This window comes from Acyrthosiphon pisum, chromosome A2, assembly GCF_005508785.2.
Source record: "Acyrthosiphon pisum isolate AL4f chromosome A2, pea_aphid_22Mar2018_4r6ur, whole genome shotgun sequence".
Classification (NCBI taxonomy): domain Eukaryota; kingdom Metazoa; phylum Arthropoda; class Insecta; order Hemiptera; family Aphididae; genus Acyrthosiphon; species Acyrthosiphon pisum.
Window position 1 is genome coordinate 43,074,398 of NC_042495.1, and position 25,197 is coordinate 43,099,594.

A 25,197-nucleotide genomic window follows, 5' to 3' on the forward strand; every position below is an offset into this window, starting at 1 on the left:
TAAGATTTCAAAATTAATACAAGGCTCATAATATATTTTTACAATAGCAATTGAAAAATAAAAGAAATATATAGTCACGATTTTTTTTTTATAAGCATTTAAAGTTCAAATTTTGACTAAATACGTAAAAATTACGGCAATGTTCAAATTATGTTAGACAGAAATTCATAAAAGTTTTTCTTTTTAATTCTAAGATTTGGAAATTTAATACAAGGCTCCTAACATATTTTTACAATAGCAGTTGCAAAATAAAAGGAATACATTGTCACAATTTTTATTTATAAGCATTTAAAGTTCAAATTTATACGAAATATGTCAAAATTGCGAAAATTTGCAAGTAATTTAATGGTTGAAAAATCGTAAAAATTTTTTCTTTTATAACTAAGTTTTTAAAATTTGGTACAAGGTTCTCCATAAGTTTTTCTTTAAAAATAATATATCCTAGACTGACAAATCATCTCCGTTCAGAATCGTTTTTCGTATACAATGATATAATATCATTGGATTCAAATTTAATTCCATCCATTACAGTAACCCACTTGTAACCTACTGTACAGCAGAGCGACATCCACGACTTACCCGCCTTTTTTTTTTTTGATGGGGGGTTATCATTTATTTAATATTAAAAATAACATTTATGTTTGTTGTTCATAGTATCTTATTTTATATTGTTATCTTCAAGCTTTGTGTAATGTACCATGTACGAACGGCGGACACAGCGGACGGTCCGGCGGCGCATGCGCAATAATGACGCGCGAATACAATACTCGGCACTCACACTGTCGGGCGGTCGAATAAATGGCACGAACGATCATATTATTATACTGCGACCCTGGTACGTTTGTGCCAAGTATTTACATCATACTCGTTCCTGACCACGGACAACATCCAAATAATATAAAACGTCCGCGTGCTTGTGCGTGGGCGTGGTTCTTCCTCACGCGACAACCTAATAAACTCGTACGTATTTAATATATTATTATCATGTCTGAAAATCAAAATAAATCTGATTTATGTACGGATTTTAAGTTCTGTTGTACCTACTTGTTATAGTAGTTAAGTACTATTGTATATTACATAATAATGTATTTACCATATAGCGAAATGTACGTTAACTAAAATATAAGACATATAGGTTCATATAGGTACACGTGACAAATTATCCGCGGATTAGTCCGAGGAATTAAGTGAGTTACCTAATCGTTTCTTCCAAAATACATGTCACATATTATTATTGTTTAACCAAAGCGGAAAAAGGTTTGATTTTTTTTCCATCAAATCTAGGCATACATTTGTGCGTGCTCGGCTCGCGACGCCGTCGATCCACCCGAGTGTCGGTATTTTGACGAACATCAAAAGAATGTTACATTACGACACGACCCTAGTGTGTACGGTAACCAGTTGCTCGCAGTGAATCACCCTGATTGCTACCGCTACAAGACTGTTTAAAGTTTGACTGTTAACCTAAGTGTTTTATTTGTATAAATTGAATTTCAATTTAAAAAATGAATTGGAGTAATGAAAAGGTGTTGGACCTCATTGAGTGCTACAAAAATAAATCTATACTATGGTCCCCAAAGTACCCAAAGCATTACAATAAATTTGCAAAATCCGATGCGTGGGAAGAGTTGGCGAAAAAAATGAATACGACATCGGATGAGTGTAGAAAAAAAATGACCAGCCTTAATGCTTCATTTCGGCGAGAAAAAGCTAAAGTAAAAAAAAGTCAGAGAACTGGCTCAGGTAATTATAAAATAATTTTTACAAATATTATTTAGATATAATTAGTGATGTAAAAATACGGTATTTAATTTTTTTTGTATTATACCGTATTATACATGTTCCGTCATGCTTTAGAACTACCATACAAGTATAAAATAGTGTTGTTCTTGTTCAAGGAGTTAAATACTAGAAAACTCAAACCTTAAAATTACTGTCCTGGACAATTTCATAAAAACTATTTAGAAACTTTTTATTTTAAACCCACGAATAATCAATTTGAATTCTGGTGCAAATTACATTTCATATTTTTTGCTTGACCATGATGTTGCATATAGTAAATTACATAGGTCCTATTAATTATATAATAATTTTTTTTGGGCCAAACTACAAACGCATTTCAAAAATTTTGGTGCTTATTGCACTTATTGTTTACCTATATTTTGGGTAAATTGTTGTACCATTTAGCGAAAAAAAAAGTTTTATAAAGGTAGATTTAATAACATTGTATATAATAATTCTATACAGCGTGTATAATACCATGTATAATACGATATTATACATTTGTATTATACAAATTTACATCACTAGATAATATATTATTATTAGCCAGTCTTGCTTTACCTATTAGACCTAATAGCATAGGCTTACGTAAAACACGAAACACCGAAGATGAAATTCCAAAAACGTTTTCTACTACACGACGGGCCCTGCATACGCGGTAGTTGAAATTTCTTTTAACAGAACCTTTGGGATGTAAACCCGAATACACCTTCATGACATGTTCATCCAGGGGAAATGCCTCATCACCAAGTCAAAATATGGCACGGGTATTTCTCTTCCTGGTAATGGTATAGGAGCTGGTATATTTAACGAGTGGTTTTCCATTTTTTTATACAACTCACAATTTTTGAGAACTCCGCCATCCGAAATTCTACCCTGACATCCGGCATTTACGTACATAAAGTTATAGTTGGAATCAACGAGTGCAAATATTACAATGCTAAAATGCCCTTTATAATTAAAATATTCGTTTCCACTATTAAATGGATCTTGTAGGACTACATGTTTTCCATCCATTGCACCTAAACAATAAGGAAAATTCCAACGATCTTCGTAGCCTCCTGAAATAGCTAACCAGCCTTCAGATGTCGTAGGTATCTAAATTTTTAAATAATAATATATTATATTTTTATTCAAATTATCACAATATAGAAAAAAATATTAACTGCTTAAATTTTATTTTTCAAATTTTTTATTGTTTAAATTGTATGCATTATATATTTATATCAGTGGCGTTTGAAGTTCAAATATTGACAATATACGTAAAAAATCACGAAAATGTGCAAATTATTTTGTGTTAAAAATTCATAAAAATTTTTCTTTTTAAATCTAAGATTTGAAAATTTAATACAAGACTCCTCATAGTTTCTTATAATTTTATAAAAAAAATATCTCTACCGGTAAGTCAAGATAAACTTTTATGAGCGTTTGAAGCTCAAATTCTTATAATATTGGATATTCATTCGATTTCTCATGTAGCGATTTTCTTATTTTGTTGTAATATTCAAAAACGAATAATTAGATACATAAAAATTTATCTGAATGTTTATATTTTCATTTTTTATACACCATCAGGTTTTGAAAATATTTCGACTGGTTTTGAGTTGTTTAAGGACATTTTCAGTTTTCAATTTTTTAGTTTTTTTTATAATTGTCAATAAAATTGTACTAGTTAGGTAAAAAGCCGTGAAAATTTAATACAAGGCTCCTGATATATTGTCACTAGAAAAGTTGAAAAATATTAAAAATACAAAGGTACAATTTTTTTTATAAGCATTTAAAATTCAAATGTTGACAAAATGTATCAAATTTTAAATTTTAAATAATTTTGTAGTTAAAAATGTATAAATGTGCAGCTAAAATTGAAAAGTTAAAACATTGTATTATATCATTAGATTGAAATGTAATACAATCCATTACAGTGACTAACTTGTCACCTACTGTACAGCAGAGCAACATCCACTTGCCTACCCTTTTTTTTTTATATAATTACACTTAAGTATTAATGTTGATGTAATTTGGAAAAATTAATATAGATATTTATTTATAAAATCAATATATATATTCAATTAATTTTTGTATATTTCAGGTCATTGAAGAACAAGTTGACATTGAAAATCAGACTAAAGAACCCGAAGACGATGTGTTACAGTTCACTGAAAGCCAAAACGATTCAATAATTTTCAATACTCCATCAACTAATCCAAAAAAACAGATGATGATAGGTATTATGCTTGACCAGGCATTTTAAATTTTAACTGCTGCAGCAAAACCCGTAGAAGAAACTGAATGCAGTGCATATGGCAAGTATATTGAAACAAAGCTACAAAGTTTTTCGCCACAAACAAGAAATGCTGTTCAACATGAATTTGGTAATATCATTTTTAAAGCTTGCCAGGGGCTCTATGAATATAACTATCCTACTAATAACATGAGTCAAATCCATCCTTTTCATATGTCACAATTAATATCCCACAATCTCAATACATCACTTTTTAACTACAATTCTAGCCCTTCGCCTTCTACACACAATCCTAGTCCTATACCTTCTACTTACATTCCTAGTCCTTCGTCTTCTACATACAATCCAAGTCCTCCGCCTCCTACTTACAATACTAACCCTTCCCCCGATCATAATGCCTATGATCTTAGTTACAATTAATATTAAAATTAAATAAGATTTTAAGCAGCCACATTAAAATGTTATTATTATTTTTTTTTTATAATTTTTTTTATTTATTATAATAAGTGTTTGCAGTAAAATACATTTATTAACATTTGTTATAATTATTTTATTTCATTAATATTATAATTAATAATTAATAAAAAAGGGGCCTTAATTGTCAATATTATTATTTTTAATATCTTATAAAATTACAACTGTTAATATTTATAAAAAACGGTAAAAAGGACAAATTATCAATATTATTATTATTAAGCAAAAAGGGACTTAAATCATCAATATTATTACTATTTTTAATATCTTATTAAAATTACAATTGTTATTATTTAAACAGAGATAAAAAATACGAATTAAGTATCAATATTATTATTATTATTATTATTAAGCAAAAAAGAGACTTAAAACATCATTATTATTATTATTTTTAATATCTTATTAAAATTACAATTGTTATTATTTAAACAGAGATAAAAAGTACGAGTTATCAATATTATTAATATTATTATTATTATTTGTTTTAATATTTTATTATTTTACTATTATTATAATTGATAAGCAAAAAAGGGACTTGTGTTTTAAATATTATTTTTATTTTTATTATTAATACTAATAAAAATAAAAATTAAACAGGAAAAAATTATTTATATTTGATTTGTTTTTAAATGATGTTCAAAACTTTAAAAAGTGTTAATATATAATTCAAAATGTTCATATAACATGCATACTTGTATATTTTCTTTTAAAGCTTCCACAATTGCTTGGCATACTTCGGGAACTATCTGTCCAATAACTCGTTTTGACATTTTAAAAAGGTACTGCAAACTTTGATAGGAATCACCAGTGGCCAAAAATCGTTACGTAAAAGCTATTCTTTCTTGCACAGGAATAACTTTTCGAAAATGTGTGTCTTTTTTGGAAATTTTTTCACCGATCAAATTTATTAAATATTCAAAATCAATAGATGACATTCTAATGAAATTTCTGTACTGTCCACTTATTTCCTGTTCCTGAAGACAATTTAATAAATCTGATCCACTACATAGTTCCCTAGACTTCATTAAATTTGTTTGCCACCATCTTCTTTCACTTTTTTTTTTTTATTTTTTCATTTTTTAAAAATATAATGAATTAAAACAAACGATGCACTAGCGACTTGTAAATTTCTATCAGGAGACATTGCACAAGATGTGAACTAACTCGAGAACAAACTGTGAATAACTGATGGATAGACTGGCGAACAGCCAAATACACAGTAGCGCTCGACTCTACCGTACACACTGGTCGTGTAACATTGTAACATTGTAAGTCAGGCGAGCACGAACTCTGTTACATTACGGCGTTACATTACGGCGTTACATTACACCCAAATGCTCCAGTGTGTACCCACCTTAGGTATTTTCAAAATGCTTTGTTATTTTTCAGTTTGCTCGGGTATTAAGTAAATGAAAACTAAACGTTTTTCATAGTATACTATATTATGCAGCATACAAAGAGTTTTTTTAACCATGTGAAAAGATACCTAATTTTTTTGAAAACTATATTAACTTAGAAGAGTGAACATTTAAGAGTAGTACCTATTAACTGTTAAAATGGCATAGTTGATATGTACCTATTTTATACCTATCTATAATATATTACATTATTATCCTAACTTCTAAAGTAATATTTTATGCACATGTAAAATTATATCAGTGACATTCTCGGGATTCTTTAGTGGAGGGGAATAGAAAAATAATCAAAATTAATTGCAAAATTTTCTGTCGGTTCATAGCTCTGCCACTACATCCACTTCGGCACCACCATAATAACAATGATATATTCCTTGAATAATACAAAAATATTATTTTTACATTTATCTAAAATCATAATGCATATATAATTTATAAATTATAATGATTATAATTTATAGGTACCAAGTAGTTATTTAGAATTTACGCGTATACACATTTCACCTCACTTATACTAATTGTAATGCTTTATATCATACGACTTAGATGTAAAATAAATGAACTCAAGGCAGTGGTGTAGAAAAATAGCCTAATTATAACGCCCTGTTATAATAATAGTTTTGTGTCTGGAGATAGTTTTTCTAGTAGAAAAAATGCTCTGATCATCAACTTTAATGGAGGTTTCTTGAAGAAAAATGGATCTAGTTGGTATTTCTTTTGCGGAGAGGTCAAAAATGAAAATTCTCAGCAGTTAAAAATAAATCAAGAAAAAAAAATAATTTGTTATTACTTATTAATAAAAATATTATTATTAAAAAATTAGTTTGGATCTTTGGTTTCCAAATAGGTATGTAAGGCCATCTTCACTTGGATAATTTTAGATTTTTTTTAGTTTTTTTCTATAAATGACGATACAAATGTATTCGAAAATCAAAAATCAAAGTTCCTCATAAATTGGTATAATAACTATTTAAAAATATTGAAGATATAAAAGCACGATTTTTTTAAATATAATTTTTAGTTGATAAAATTTGCCAAAACCACGAAGATTCACCAATTATTTTGTACTTTGTTGAAAGTTTTCAAAATTTACAATTTTTATAGCTAAGGCTTTAAAATGTAATACAAGGTTCCTCATAAGTAGTTCATACAGTATAACCAAAAATCCCTAATAATTTTAGGATAATTTATAGGTATCTATGAAAATTCAATGTTTTTTTGCAAAAATGAATTCAACCTATTAATAATATTAATATACTATAAAATATTATCCTAAGCTGACACAACGTCTCCATTCAGAATCGTTTTTATATACAATGCTAATATACTAATATAATTTGTCACTTTTTTTAGTTTTTTTTTATTAAATTTTTAGACTTATTCAAAAAGTTTGGAAATGTAATATAAGGCTCCTAATAAGTAATTCATATTAAAATCAAAAAAAAAATTTTTTTTAGAGTCATATTTTGTGTTTTAAAATTGGACGAAATTAGATATTTAAATAAATAACAAAGATTTTAGTTATTTTGTTGTAATTCAAAAATATAATTCATGTACATTTTTACGTGTATTATTATATTTTATATAGATACACAATTGATATTTTAAAAACATTAAATTTAAACTATTGACTATTTTTATACTATTATGAATACTGTGATCATAATCAATGATACCTACCACGAAGACACGGAAGTATAATTCATAGGTACTGTTATACGTACTAAGTAGGTAAGTATTGACTCAAAAGTTAATTATAATTTATAATAATAAACGATTTATATTATTAATATTGTAATAATTAAATATTAATAATATAATAAATGCAGTGTTTTTGGCAAAAAATAATACCTAATAAATTAAAATAATTCCAACGACCAACATAAATATTAATTTATCATAATATATATTTAGTAATATATAGACTAAATATATACTAATAAATATACTAATAAACTAATATATAGAATATAGATGGATATACCGTCTTCGCTCAGAAGTCAGAATTGTTTTTGTATGGAATGATTATCTAATTATTAGACTATACATTTCTTTAAAAACAATTAGTGAATTATGTGTAAATATATTATATCACATATGTATGTGTGTGTGTGTGTTTGTGGTGTATCTGCTACTATCAGGGGATCTGCGGGACCTTGACCACTTAGCCTACCCCCAGAATCTGTAATATTTACTCATTGATATTTCTATAAATTGCCTTGACTACAACGAATGAGGCATTTCGCAAGATAACAAATGGTTTTTATTTTGGTTAGGAAAAAAGTTTTATTGTAAACATTTCTACCTACATATTAATAATTATAATAAAACACATGTAGGTTATAATGTACTACGCATGCGGATTACGGATACAATAAAATTAATAACGATAAGTTTTGATGTCTCCAATGTTGTCTTGTGGAAAAAACCACTGCGTTTAGTCACCCGCTCAGCATGTATAAATATAGTATTATATAACACCTAATAATTTTTAAAACAAGTTCTTTAGTAGTTTATACGCTCACCTAAACCTCTTGAGTTAGACACGCAACTGCTCTGTTAGGTTAGATGCGACTATGCGAGATACATAGAAATAAACTAATTTTAAATAATATCATAATCTGATTAGAATAATACTTATACTATAGTATACCAATAGCACAGTTTATGAATAATCTGTAAAAAATTGCTGTACTTACTGGTCGGTAATTTCAGGAGGTAGATAATAGATATTAGGCTGTATTAATCTTGGTACTATTATAAATTATAATAATCAGTTATTCAGTTGTATATAATTATCATTGCAGTGTGTAATATGTATAGGAACTTTGTTAAATGATAAAGTAAACATAACTTTCCAATTAAAATTTAATTGTAACACACACGGATAAAAAAAAAAAAAAACGATGTGTCAAAGATGTAAACAAAGTTTAACAAGACACCGCACGTGCACGGTTAGGTTTTGGTTATATATATGAATAACGTGATGAATATAGACTATAGTAAAGTGTTTACGTTGAACGGAAAGAAAAAAGTCGTTCTGCTGAATAGACTATAGAGTAGATTTCGAGAGTATCTTGTCATTGAGTAGGACACTGCAGTAATCGTAATGACTAATGACTAATGATTAATGAGTATTTAATAATGGATGTGTAAAAATTAGTATTAAATTAAATTTTATACTTTAAGGGTATCGGTGCCGGTTTTTCCAATATTCCGAAATTCTGTAACATTTGAAAATTATATTTTATATTTTAGTTAATATCTTAGATAATACCTCTCCACTAATCTACAGCTCGAAACCTATTTAGGGAGGGGAGGTGTATTATATCAATGGAAATGACTTAACAGGAAAAACTCTCACACTCTGAAGAATAGTCGGGTTTTTTATTTTTTTATTTAAAAGAAGAGACCTTTTTTATGTCGGATCAAAGCCCTAATTTTCATTTTACTACCTATAAATAGTGGTAAAAAAATTTGACAAATATTGTGCATTATTAAAAAAAATTAACGAGATCCGACTATTCTACATAGTTTTTTCTGTAAGACATGTTTTTGTACTAAAAAAACAATTGTGAGCGGAAATGGTGAGGTACTGTGCACTGTACTGCACTACTGTGAACTATTAAAGTATTTATTATCTTATCAAAGAAAACTTTTGAGAATTAAATTATATTTTTGAAACGGTATACGTTAATTGTAAGGTAGTAATAAATTAATAAATTTATCTCAATTACCTAGGTATTAGGTACTATACATTTTCGTAAAACAGAAATCATTCATAGGTAGTCGTACTAGTCGTAGTACAATGCGGTAGGTACATTTTCTTCTCACCATTTGGACTTAAATTACTAAAAAAAAAACTACAGTTCCTACTTATTTCATGCATATTCATGTGAACAAATTGTGATAACTGATAACTTACGATTACCTACTTAATAGGAATCAAAAAATCGACAACCTGCATTTCGTGTAGAGTGATAATGACAGTGAAACTCATTTTCAGGGAATTCAGATCTCATGAAGAAGCAAAAATTAATCTCAAAATAAACTCGAACTTTTAAGTATCTACAGGTCCAGACAATATATCTATTATCGAACGTCCTTATCTTCTTCCTCGAAGATACCAGCCAAGACAATCAAATTTAACAATAATATTTTTCCATTGTACCTACTTATTATATAAATATATTAAAAAAAAATATTAATGCTGTAATTTAATGTTACATTTAAACTTTGTAGAAAAACTTATAGCCTTACGGTAAGGCTAAAATGTTGGTAGGTAAGGCCCTTACCTACCAACATTTTAGATTGATAATTAAAAAATTGTATCAGTAATTATATATATTGCATTTTAACTATTATTTTAATATAATATACTTAATAAAGGTAAATTAACCATATTAAATTAAAATTAGTTGGTACCTATATTATTACTATGTTATAATTTAGATACGAGTAAAGTATTTATAAAATTTTACTGCGTGAACGTGAAAGTTAAAAATGTGATATTTAAGCTGTATTATCATAAAAAAGACACTATTACACCAACTTATAATCAACAATCAAATGTAGGTCGTTAGTTGTTACTGTATAGGTATTAGGTACTGACTCAAACTAGTTCATTCATACAGTAACGTATTACAAATTTCGTAAATTAAATTTTTTAATGAGGTTTAAATAATTGCATTATAAGTTATTTTAATTTGTATTACAACAGCTATTTTTAACTATTTAATATTGTCATTAGATTACTATCAATTAATATTTAATATTTATACGCATAGGCACCTAGTAATAAATTGTTGTATAACTACGTTTTCTGATTGCGCTGTACCAATGGTAAAAGTGGTAAACAAAAATTAATGTGTTTAAAATTTAATTATTGCTAAAGTAGTCAATATTTATGCATTGAATTTGAAATTACTATTTAGTTCATCATTAACTTTGTTTATTTATATAACTTTTTGATGTGTTAAATGTCTATTGCCTTAGAAATGAGAGTTTATCAGAAATGTTTAAATAACCTTCAAATGAGTTATGTAAAAGCAACAGATTACTAGTCTACAAGTTTTAATTTGTATACATTTTTTTTACTATAATATACAGGCTAAGGTTTGTTACAAAATAAGAGAATAAAAGAGTATATGATTAATTTCTCAAATAAAATATTTATAAAAAATGCATTGTTTAATTATTATAATAAATTATGTTAAATTATTATATTATATTATAATAGTCAATAATTGTTAGTTTGATCCTATTGCAATTTCCCAGTTATATATATAGGCAGCCATTAGTGGTGATAAAACATTATCAGTAATAACATAAGTAATTTACTACTATAGATACTAGTATACTACACATTTGTAAATACATATTGCTTTAACTTAATAATATTTTTGATATCTTAATTTTTTTTTAAATGCTTCAAGAACGTTTTTTTACTTCAAACATTTATTTGAATATATACAATCTGTAATATTAGTTACAATAAGCATATGGGCTGGATTATACATAGTTGACTTTGAAAGCATGAGGGGAGTAGCTACCCAGCAGTAACACTCGACGTGAAATTCAAGAAAGTAGTAATTATTTTTGAATAATAATAATACAATGAATTATAACGCATGTATTATAACAAATATTAGTTTTATAATATATGAAAATTGAAAATAGTTCATATATTTTTTTATATAAAGCCGTGAGCTTACACTTCATAAATTATTATTAAATTCATTAATTTTAATATTTGTCATTTGATATCATTTATCCATGACAATTTATAAAAATATTAGTTAGGTATAAATATTGATTATCATAAGAAGTCAACAATACATTTTGGTTTTATGTGCAAGTTAATTTTTGCTGACTAATAATAAAAAGTAAATATCTACAACTACGACTTATGCCTATAATTTTTATTTATATTTCACAGCATTTACATGAAGAAAACTATAGTTTTAGATATTACTGTTTTATTTCTGCAATAATTTGGTATTACGTAATATCAACTAGTTAAGTTCACAATATATGTATATTATTCAGTATTCTACAGGACAATATTAATTGCAATACATCTAATATTTGAATGAGAAGTAATCACGTCACTGATCAGTGACCATATAGCCATAGATTAAAAGTTGCATTGGTTAGATGGTCACTGATCAGTGACCATATAGCCATAGGTTAAAAGTTGCATTGGTTACATCCTTCTCACTGCTTCTATATTAATATTTTTATTATATTCATATTTTTATTACATTTAAGCTTCAAGTAAATTATTATAATTAACTTATGTTTCATTGATTCGCTAAAATTAATAATACTGTGATATATTTTATGAAAATAATCTTTAACACAAAATGCGTAAACCTGTTGGTGAGTGAAACACTGGTATAGTAGTCATAGAGACTATAAGTTAGGTACTTGGGTAGGTAAGTACACCTATATTATTATGTAGCCTAGGCATACGAAGATTATAGATTTTTAATAGGTACCTACATAATAATTAATAAATAGTTATATTTAAAAGTTAAAACTATAATATCTAAAATTCAATTTCAATATCACAAATGTTGAATCCCTTCTATACGATTATAATTCGTAACACATAACTTTAAATTCTTAAGAAACTAATTAGAATAAATTCATAATGAAACGGAGTATGGGATTTTAATTTATCGTATAGTGCCATAGCGGATACGTATTATTATTTATTACAATATTATTATTTATTAATGTCCAATTGTCAACACAGTGTAGGTAATGAAATAACATAATAGGCATTCATTTACATAGGTTTGGTTATTACATGCATTTTAATTTATAATAATTCATAATGTGATCGATAGACCACACCATGATTTTGGGCAATACAAGTTTATCCGAGAAGAAAGTATTACAAAAAAATATTCCACAGTAGGCAATGAATAATATGTCAAATTACTGTGTTAAACGTTGTATAGGTACAATAAACAATAAATGTTTTATTAATTCAACGTAATTGAAGGCGTATGACTGTATGAGGTGTGTAATTTATGTACATACATGGTAATAGAAATATATTAAATCATTTATGTAATCATGCACAAATATTATTTGGAAATCTATATTGATAATAAATTAGATTGTCCATTATTTATACTAATTGTTAGTTATAACTGTTTAAATGTAATCAGTAATTATGTAAAAATATATTCTAACAATATTCTCAATTGTTCGGTAAAATTAACTTTTTATACTTTCTTCTTTAAATTATTATTCTTATAGGCTAGAAGATTAAATCGTTAAAGTATTAAAGACAAAATATGCCAATTATGTTTATAACTACGCGTCATACTATATTTTTTGTTAAGTCATCGGATTTTTAAATTATATAGGTACCATGTTAATATCATAAATACAGTCATCATTTACATTACACATTAAACGTTAGATATATTATGTACTTTTTATAATGATGATAGACGATCCTTTTATTTTTACTGCAGTGGGTCATAGGTTAGGTTACAAAATGACAGAGTTTATATAAGAACACAAGAGCTTATGATAGGTTAGATTTTTCATCCAAACATATTCTCCTAAAAAAATTTTCTTAAGACATATTAGCGGATGCTGAAAGTAAAAATATTATAACATAGCAACTTATAATCGAGTCTACAAATATTATTTTATTTATTTATTTATTTTTAATAACAAGAGCTATATTCTAAAAGCCATATAGGGTCAACTATTATTTCAATAAATTGTACCTTGTTACATACCTATATTATATATTATTATCCAATAAAATTATACGAGTTATTATAAAAAATCAAAAATCACAATGAAGATTAGGCAATATTATTTTAAATAATATTTATAAGAGTTGTTGATTTTTGGAAGAAATGTTTCTTTTTTAGATGATAATTATAGCTTTATGGAATATAGGTAACTAGGGATTTCAATGGGTCGCAGGGTTTATATATGCATTCTCAAAATTTATATTAGGTATATGTATTTCCTAACAATGTATTGTTCAATATCTGTAACAGAATTTAATTCCTACTCCAATATTAATACCAAATATTAAGATGTACCTTTTTCTCTTATGCATTTGTCAGTCATATACTGATGTACACGTACATACATTTATATGCTGAATTAAATTATTCAATTTCCAAATGATTGTTTTTGAAAAATATTATAAACTATTCCGTAGCTCATCAGCTGTAATCACGAAGGAAATTAATGCTAGGAAGTTCCTAGTAGGAACGCAATGGTCAGCTAGGACTTGTTAAGCTTTTCGGGAGGGGGTGGGATAGTAAAACATTTCTGAAGTATCCCGTAAAGAAGAAAAACTGCCTGAAAAGGTGTCACTTTTTAAAAATTAGAATAAATTATAACGGCGCCAGTGCGTCTCGTATACTTTTTCGGTAAACAAACACACCATCACCTCCGCGGATCTACGATCTACTACCTCCCCACCGCAACCATACTTGAAAATTAAAAACACCAACAATACCACGTTGTGAATGGAGAAAGAAACGTTGGTGAGTTTTATATTACTGGGTAATATTATATATTGTGTATAATAAGTGTATAACACAATAATAATAAAGCACTCGATGGTGTGGCATTGAAAGTAAAAGTAGAAAAAAAGAAAAATGTAAAATAACAACAAACAAAAACTCATGAGTGGGATAAATATTATAACGTAATAATAACGTTATGGCAGTTAAAGGTATAAAATAATAATAATAATAATAATAATAATAATAATAGGTGCCCCTCTTCTTAGCCACTGCACACTCGTACTTGCTACTCTTCATTTCATTCGGTTACCGTGCGCGGTCTATCGCGGCGCCGAGTTGCGCCAATCCGGCTGGTTGCAAGGCTGTTGACCCAGTTAATGGTTATCATAATAATAATATTCTAATATTGTTTTATCCGCTACGCGTACCACACGCTGCGACGACTCCGACCACGACGACGACGATCAGTCCTCGCGAGTCACCAGAACGGATACAATATATACATTTAATATCGCACGGGCTTGCAGCAGATTCCTATAACTATGGCTCGGTGGCGCATGGTCCAATCCGCGACAGGTAATCTTCGTCCCGGGCATGATATGATTTTATGACGAACGTATAGATTTCAGTTTATCGCCAAAACATATTTTATTTCGGCTTCGGTGTATACTGTATATATTATTATTATATTTAAATAGGTACATCGTCGTACATCGAAATTCCTTTTCGTTCGATTACCTATATCCTATATTATACTACATTACTACGATATAATATAACACAGTAAACCACATGTCGATATTATATTTTTGTTCATCATAATAATATAATATACGCGCGTGCTCATCGAATCCTTTGTTCATCTTTTTTCCTGCAGCACCGTTCATACACATAACTTCATCCGTCTCAATGCACTTGCTGATAGCTGCGGTGACGGCTCTGTCTTCATCGGTGTCAGCTTCGGGATGGACCAACTCAACGGACGTGATCCGGGTAGTTCAGTTCAGCAACAGTCTGGTGCCTCCTCTCTTCAACGTGTGTTATGTTTTTATTTTTTAGTTCTTCAATTTTTTAATACCCTCAATCGCATAATATGTAAAGCGGATATTACGCTATTTATAGGCGTGTTTAAATCAATTTCATAAATCTGGTCAAGAATAATTTTTTGTGAAGTTTACTATATATCAGTTACCGCATTGAATATATTATTTATAAAATTCTAAAAATCAGATTAGAATTAATTTTAATTCACTGGTCTGGATATTTTCAGAGTTGCCAGACACGAAAACACGCCCATGTTAAAATTACATTTTATGCTCTCGCTTAATTTTACAATAATAATATATTTGATTGCACACGCAGCACTATTCTAGAGGCCGAGACAACCTGGTTCTGGCGCCTTTCGGGGTGGCAACTAACGTGGCCATGATGCTGGAAGGCTTGCAAGGTCGGGCCGCCGAAGAGGTAACCGCGCTGTTCCGACTCCAGGCAAAGGAAGTGCGCCAACAGCTGAGAAGAGGTTTTAAAATGATTTTTGATACGTTTGGGGTGAGGCTAAAAAACATTTATCAAAGACTTTAGACTTATATGTAAATGATATGATTAATATCCATTATTAAACATATTATTTACTATTTACGATCACCATCATAGGAAAGTCTCCCGAAAAAAGTGTCGTGTCGTCAGAAACAGTCGGGCCGAATTGGTTTCATAATAATATAATCATAATAGTATAATACTATTAGTATCTTGTACTTAATTGGACATTATATCAATTTGAAACAATAATATATTTATAGGATGATTCGGACGGAGATTTTGCCGGATCCTACAACAAAGCATCTGTGACCAGTTCCCGGGTTATGCCATCGTCATACATAAACAGACTTTCGAAATATTATCAAGCTAACGTTACCACGATGCGGAGCGAGAATTCGAATAACAGCTTAAGTAATAACATCTAAACTATATGTCCTTATAACTAACATTATTCTGTGTAATAATACATTGAACAGTAAGTTACAAATAATTTCAACATTTTATGAAATACTTTCATTTTTGAAATCATTATCGCTTACTTTTCATAATATTTTTTCAATCTCGAAATTTAAATGAAATGTTGATACATAGTTGTATTTATTCTATAATAAACCTGAAGGTTAAGAGTTCTCTATGTTTTGCACTGAAAATAATATAATTTTGTTAAACAGTACCTGTTTTAAATTTTTAATCTAATTATTTTTATTCTTAAAAATTGAATTATTTATAATATCAAGCTTTACCGCTACCTATATTATATAAATAGTGGATATTGCAAGATATGAACAAGATTTATTTCAAACACGTTTAAATTTTACCACTATGCAAATATGTCAAATTGTTTGTATTGGCTCCAAAAAGCGATGATAAAATTAACAATTTACAAGTGTTTATTATTGCATAATAGAAGGATTACAGTGACCAATACAATTATTTAAGACACAGACTTTATTTTTGACACCCACCACATGAGACTAATACAAATATAAAATATTAATATGTATGACGTTATAATAATGACAATTTTACACAGAATTTTTACCTTACTAGAAACCTACTTATATATATATACATATATCCATTCACCCTCCTAAATATTATTTCCGTGCCTTTAAAAATTACTTTCGTGCTACCACTGAGTAGGTACTTATAATCTTCAGAACAAATCATTATTGTCATTATTAATTTATTATTTACTCTCTTGTTTACTCAGAAAATTGTTATTTGAAAGTATCAGTTAATTTAAATGGGGCTTGGTCACCCAAAAATTACCAACATTTGTGTTTAACAGGTGCTATTTTTTCGTATGGTAGTACCTATTGGGTTACTTATTTTTAGAATTTCATCATAATATTATACTTTTGTGAAACAACACAATTTTTCCCTTTAAATTAAATTGTGTATTTCGTTTCCAACCCGATATTAATTATTTTGTTAAAGAAAAACTACAATTTACAATTTTGCTATTTTCATAATAAGTTTAGTTGATAATAATGAAATATAAATATTTATCACTTAAAATTGTATTATCTTATAAGCCCCCTTAGAGGGGGAATCTTATAAGCCCCCCCCCACCCCTCAAAAAAAAAAAAACTATGAAGTAGACATACAAATTTGGCCAGGGTAATAGATTTTCCCGCCCTACATTTTTCTCCCAGGCCATCCTTGCTTATACACTCAGTAATTTAGATGTGATTTATTTTCAGCTGATATTTTAGAATTACGGAGTGACACAGGAATAATAAGTCACTGGAAAGATTACCAAAAACTAGCCACGTACACTTACTTATCGTATCAACCATCAGCACCGTTTACCAAAGCTGACGGTTCAATTGTCCACGTCCCAATGATACCACAGACAGGAATGTTCAAAATCGGATACGTACCACAACTCAAGTGTTTAGCTGCTGAACTAATGTTTGAGGTAAGCTCATGATTATTGTTAGATACACTCGATCTATGGTTAATACAAGTGGAGTTTATTGGTTCTCTAAATATCAAGAGTTGATAATTAGGTATATCACAATTTAACAATTAACGACTTAGGTACATATAATTACATTAGCTGATCCCGCGCACTTCGTGGCCCGTAAAAAATAAGAACTCTATAATATTATTCAAATATTATATTATAGTTATTATGTATGTATTTATTTAATTTGTAGTATTCTTTTAAAGTAGGTGTTTCTGCGTACACGATATTTTTAGTTTTATTATTTTGCGGTAGAAGAACATACTGGTTTTTGCCGCAACCAGATCTTGATAACGCAACATATAGTTATCCGCGTGTAAAACAATCTTGGCGTAAATCGATTCCTAGTTGCTTAAATGTTTACCTCTGTGCTTTATTAATTGTTACTGCATACGATAACTTAACGGGAAATTGTATTATTTTTAAGTTAAAAGGCAAATCATGGGTATGCGAGGTATTGGTACCGTTTGACCAACTGCTGGACCACTCGAAACCAACGATCACATTGTTGAGAAAAAATATAAATTTTATTTTCTATACTATCTATACTCTATAGTAATATTATAAAGCTAAAGAGTATGTTTGGTTAAATACACAGGCTTATCTCATTAATAATAATAATTATTATTATTTGAACCAATAGCAACCATTTATAATCAAAAAAAAAAAAAATAATAACAAAAATAATAGAGAGCCTCCCCGGGTTGGACCTATTTGTCGTAACATGATGTTATATAGCCTATAGCCTTCCTCGAATGGACTATCCAACACAAAAATAATTTTTCAATTCGAACAATAGTAGTTCCTGAGATTAACGCATTCGACCAAAGAATATAAAAAAAAAAAAAATACCTGTTTGAATGTCTTACCGGGCTCCTATTAGTCGTAGCGTGATGTTATATTATGGCCTATAGCCTTTCTCGATGTTTGGACTACCCAACACAAAAATAATTTTCAATTCAAATGAGTAGTTCTGAAGATTAGCGCGTTCAAAAAAACAAACTCTTTAGCTTTATAATATTATAGTATAGATCTACTAGCTGACACCGTGCACTTCGTTGCCCGTTAAATGTACCACTCAAACTTTGTTCAATTCGTTTTTTAATACTCGGTGTATGGTGTTCAAAACTTATCTTAACTTTTCCGTTGCCCGGAATAAAAATTCTGATTCGCAACAGTATATTATCAGGAAGGCAATCTACCTGCGGTAGATCGCGAACCCCGTGCTGTTTGTACAATATAAGTGTATGATTTAACTCTAGAGTATCAAAGTTATACCAAGTTTGTCGTTTTTACTTAATTCCACCTACAATGGATTAATATAATCAATTAATACAAAATCCTAACCCAACCGTACTAAAATCCTATGAATAAAAAAAAACAAATTTAACCCTTTTTAAATTAGCCTAGTTATATTACATTTCTATTACATTTTATTCTATATTATGTATCATGTACGCATTGGCATTTAGTACCTACTTAATGTAATAGCAATATTTTGTGTTATACCACAAAGATGAATTAATCCATTAATATTCATATTTCATTTTTAACATTGTCGTAGAGGTTCAAATTTTGAAATCACTGAAAAAAATATTGATCTATTATATAAGGTATGCGTATGAAATTTCAATAATTTAATTAATATTTTAAAACAGGATTGCAATATTATTTTAATTATTTGATGCTCAATATTAATATGTTTGAATACCTACCTATTTAATTTATTTTACACTTAATTTTAATAGTATATACACAACAGGTACATATTTTTGTTGGCACTATTGGACAATTGTTTCCATTGTCTTTAACCTTGATATAATATAAAGAAATTTGTAATTAGTAATTATTATTTGTACTTGTTGGTCAAGAAAAACCTATGACACTGGTCATTTAATAAACAATATTTTACATCGTGTATTTTGCGAGATTATAACAATGGAACTGACGTTTGACAATGGAATCATTCAATGCCAAAATGCTCATGTATTGGCGGAATGTCAAGAGCGACTGAGCGAGTGTATAAATATTATGTGTGCTTGCGATGTACTCTAAAGTTATTCCGTAAAGAATTATTATTGATTTTTATCGCGTTATCCCAATATATAATAATATAATATTATAAGGTCATTGAGCACACCTATACGACAATCAATTTAATATTATTCTACATAATATTACAATTAATAATTATGTTATATTTATATCATACCTAATCATATTATGACGACTATGATCCACAGTCCACACTATCGCTTTGGTCTGGCGAGCAGATTTTTCCACTCTGCGAGTATCAGTTATTTCGATATTTAGGTTCGTACCTAAAATATATGTTTTTTTGTTAGAAAAGGTTTGGGTTGTATATTTTCAAAAAAAAATTGTATAGGTACCTCTACTCTCGTTATTGCGAGTCTTCAAAATCACAATAATAATAATAATAATAATAACAAATAGGTACACACGCGCAAAAATTGATATCATCACTGAGGCATATACCTACACTAGTTGTATTTCAATTTTTAAATAAATACCTACTCTATAAAAACATCAATAAAATCTAACCATTATAAGTTGAGATATAAACTAAAAAAATTCCAAAAAAAAATCCGAAGACATAGCGTTGTTATTAGTTATCATTATAATATACTAGCGCTGATCCCGTGCACTTCGTTGCACCCGTTAAAAATACCAACTCTTTATGATTCATAATTTGTGTTTAATTCATCATTTAATACCCGGAGTAATGATGTTCAAAACTTTCTGTGACAAATTTCCGTGTATCTACCCCATCTTATTCTACAATAATGATTCTTAACACAGTCATAACAGTGGTTATAGTGGTTAGCAGTCGCACTCATTTTGATGGTTTTGACTAAATATAAAATACAGGATTAAAATTATATTCAATCATAGTACCTAAATATTAAATATATTATTATTTCTATAAACATTTTTCAAATGTTGCAATAAAAAAAGTTGAGGGCCACTAATCGAGATAAAATATAGCCTATATGTACCTATAATATATGTATATTCTTGGGATGGTGTAGCTTCCTGATGGTAAGACAATTTTAAAATCGGTTAAGTAGTTCCAGAGATTACCCCAAACAAACAAACAATGTTTCTTCTTTATGTATTAGTATAGAATATAGATTAATCCATAGTCTATACTAATAAATTATTATTTAGTATTATAAAGCTGAACTGTTCTGAGTTTGTATGTTTGAAAGCACTAATCTCAGAAACTACTGGACCGATTTCAAAAAAATATAATATATCAATAGATTCCTTGAGACTAGGACCCAGACAACAATTTTTTGTTTAATAATATTATAATAACGAATAATATTCGTATTCTACTATTATAATATTATCATTACAAAGTTATGTCTGGGGAGGTTCTTTTCCCAACCTCTATATGTTTTTTAGGGTGGCTCACACACACATTTCGTTTTGGCTCATGGTAATCGAACACAGTTTTGTTTATATAATATAAGGTTGCCGTTTGTTACAGAATTACAATAAAAAAAAAAAATTGGTATGGACCACGATTATATACATATATTTTTTAAATCAACTGAGAAAAGCTAAGTTATTTCAACTGTAAATTAAACTAGTTAAGTTCATAAGTTGATTAGAAAATAAGCTAAATAGTTAAGTTAAAAAGTTAAAAAAAAATTAACTTTTAACTTAACTTTAACTTTTTAATTAGTTATTGCCCACCTTTGGATACACGCCGATATAGCGCCGTATTATTTCGTTTTTCCAAGCAAAGTCGGGTCACTCGTCTAGTTTCTGTATAAATACACAATAATATTAATATGCTGATAGAAACTGTAAACATAAATTATTATTATTATCACTGTGGCTCGTATTTTTCCGTTCACAGACCGACAAAGTGAGCATGCTTATCATGATGCCGGACGACGTTAACGGTTCCGAGTTAATGATCGAGCGGCTGTCCAAAGAAAACTTCCTGGACATCTTGGACTCGCTGGGATACCAGGACACAGAGGTTCTGTTGCCGCAGTTGGCCGCATTCACCAACGGTCTGGATTTGGAACCGTTCTTCAAGAAGCTCGGCGTCAAGGCAGCCTTCAACCAGACGGTCAGCGGTAGTGCCGACAACAATAATAAAACTTCATCGAAGAGTCGCGATCACGCGTCTAAGTCTCCTACGTTCACGTTGGTGTCGATGAAACAGAACGCGTACTTTTCAATGTCGTTCATCACGATCAATTCCGTCGGCTCCGTCGGCACAAAGTTAGGTCGGTACCAAGTATCTTAATATTTTATATATACCTATTGTATTAATGATAATAATAACGTTACTTCACCGTTAATAACAATGGTTATACAATTGAATTTCAATAAATTACGGTATACTACTCATTAAAGTGTATGGCCGTATGTGAGTATAGAAAATAAGAAAAAAATATTATAATAAAATATCAATAAAAATAAAATAGGAGGGAGAATATTAAACATTTTTAAAGAAAACAAATTATTAAAATGTATAGTATTAACAAATAACGATTTTTTATATGATAAAAAGTCATTACCTAAAGAGGATAAATTAATTTTTAGTGAAGAATACATTTTTCCTTAATTATACAACAAACAATATATTATATAAACACATAAATATTACTACTAATTCTGGGAATAGTGAATACCAATACTAATTGAATTAAATTGTACTTAGCATTATATACATCTGAATAAGTTTCAATAATAATTTAAACATAAATTATTTACTTTTTTATTATATAGGTAATGCACTTAAATTATTTAGGCTATAATCTTTGTAGATACAAGCCTTGTGGTAAGTATAACCTTACAGGCTCACATTTCCTCACTATATTATTAATGTGATTAATATGGATATTCCATTTAAATTAATAGTCAGTATAAACACCTGGATATTAATGTATTATAAATAGTTAACATTATTCAACACATATCTTTCGGTATTATTTATATTATTCGACATACTATTATCTATTATTATTTTATATCTCAAATTATCGAAGATTTAAAACGTTAATGCTAAAATGTATTCGTTATTGTGTATATACCGTACCTATTAAACCTGTAGGTACGTCTGTACTTATATACTTGCAGTGTTATTAGGTAGCAACCTATTATAGTAGTAATCTATAACAGTCAATAAATTGTAGTCGCGAGTATTTATTTGCTATATATTTGTATGCATATAATAACGTATTATTTTAATTTCACACAACACCCGTTTGTATAATGTATGTAATACTTTATTTTTTAATTTAAAATTCCCACATTCTATTACTGTCCTTGAAAAAAAAACATTATTTTATACATAATAGATCCTAATCGTAACAGCCTAACCTAACTAATTTTCGAAAGCAAAATACATACCTACTGGATAACCAAATGCGCAATGTGTCTATTACACGCTGATTGCTTCGATTAACCGCGTCATGAAAACCATTTCAAATACATAATATTACGATAATTCTTAACCAATTTTGTACATGAATTCGGTATAAACTATAACTGAAAAAATAGTAATAAGAATACATACAGCCACCTCGCACCTCCCACCACAACTACAATAACCTATATTATGTATGTATTTATGATCATGAAGGCTATAAATTATGTATAAATTAACCCTCAACGTGTCGCTAATAATTTTGAGTATGTTAAATGTTTATAATATAAGTCTATTTTCACGCATTTAATATATTATACTAACTGAATAACCCGGCTTCGCTCGTGTGTATTTCAGAAATAAGTTATGATAACTAAAGACCAGTTTCCTTCATTCGTTCTTATACTATTTTATTTATGTATAGGTACGCCGATATGCATATACAAATATTAATCACTTATTTAAAATTAAGACCATATGAGTTACATTCAAGTTTATTAAAAGGTGAATCCCTTAATACTTAAATGAATAAAATACATTTCTAAGGCTTATGGTAAATAATATTCAGACGAGCAGTGACAGAGTGAGGAGTGATGACTCAGGAAACCGCGGAATCTGCAAATATACCATAATATAGTACCTACTACATGAGCACCTAAAGATAAAATATGACCTAAAAAAGGAACTTTATTTGTAACGAGCATTGCGTTTACTAAGGAGAGAGATCGGTGATAAAGCGTTTATAAGGATAGGACATTTTTTTGAAACCTTGCTAGGACGCGCATGTTACTTTTTTGCAGTAACCGTTACCTAAAATATAATATATTACATTTTGGATATCTATCTATCAAATAACTGTAAGTATACATTTTACTGGATATCTTTTCAAATAGATTAATTTTTTCTTGTATTTTGATATATTAAATACATTATTAAAAAAGAAAAATATTGGTTTAAAACATTAAGTTGTATAAATAATATACCTACATTTCCGAAACACATTTTTAGCAATTTACTTAAGTGTTGGTATATTTAATTTGTTTCAGGTATTCGTCCGTCAGCCTCAAGACAAAAACGAGGCATTGCCACTAAAGTAGTATTTGACAAGCCGTTTGTATTTTTTGTTTATAACAAATTAACAGGACTAATTCTGTTGGCAGGGAAAATTACAAACCCTACACAAGTGCCTTCCACAAGTTAAAAATTAATTTAAAAGTTAGGTAATTCACAAATAATAATGATAATTTCTATAATATGTAGTATATCATATGTAGGTAATTATAATGTATATTATTATAATAATTATTACTTACTACCTAGTTACAAGTTATATTATTATTTAGGTAATACTTAAAATCTAATTTTGAGTTAAAATGTTTTAATGTAAAATCGTAAATCGAAATATTTATTTGTACATAATCTGTTAATATTTTTGTATGTATACTTCAATTTAGTTTTGTTTTTTAAATGTTTATATGACTATGGTTTAATTGTAGATATAGATGTGCATGTATTATAAAAACTAGTTGAGAACAATTATTTAACTGATATGTGTGCAAAATAGTTATTATTTAAAAATATGTTTCTAAAAACAAAATTAGATTTATAATTAATGGCTTTTTTTTTTAATATTATACAATTAATTTGATTTAAGTTTTAAGGGGGCTGGGGCGTGATTCATTTTCGATCGAAAACATAGCTCATGACTTCAATCACTACGCCCAATATAATATTCTGATATTAATTTTGAAAGCAGATTTTAATTCGTCACTAAACTATCTGATTTCATTTTCCTGATTTTTATGTTTTTTTACTTATAAATTTGTTAACAAAAAGAGTAAAAA

At 28.3% G+C, this 25,197-nt stretch overlaps 1 protein-coding gene across 1 annotated transcript; it reads left to right on the forward strand.

Annotated features, from left to right (window-relative positions):
- Positions 1-14,735: 14,735 nt before the first annotated feature.
- LOC100159556 (leukocyte elastase inhibitor) lies at positions 14,736-24,959 on the forward strand. The gene is made up of 7 exons (XM_001944746.5): positions 14,736-15,005; positions 15,307-15,464; positions 15,792-15,977; positions 16,229-16,379; positions 17,675-17,892; positions 21,830-22,208; positions 24,400-24,959. The coding sequence occupies exons 1-7, from the start codon at positions 14,972-14,974 to the stop codon at positions 24,552-24,554; spliced, it is 1,281 nt and encodes a 426-aa protein (XP_001944781.1). The 5' UTR covers positions 14,736-14,971; the 3' UTR covers positions 24,555-24,959.
- Positions 24,960-25,197: the final 238 nt, after the last annotated feature.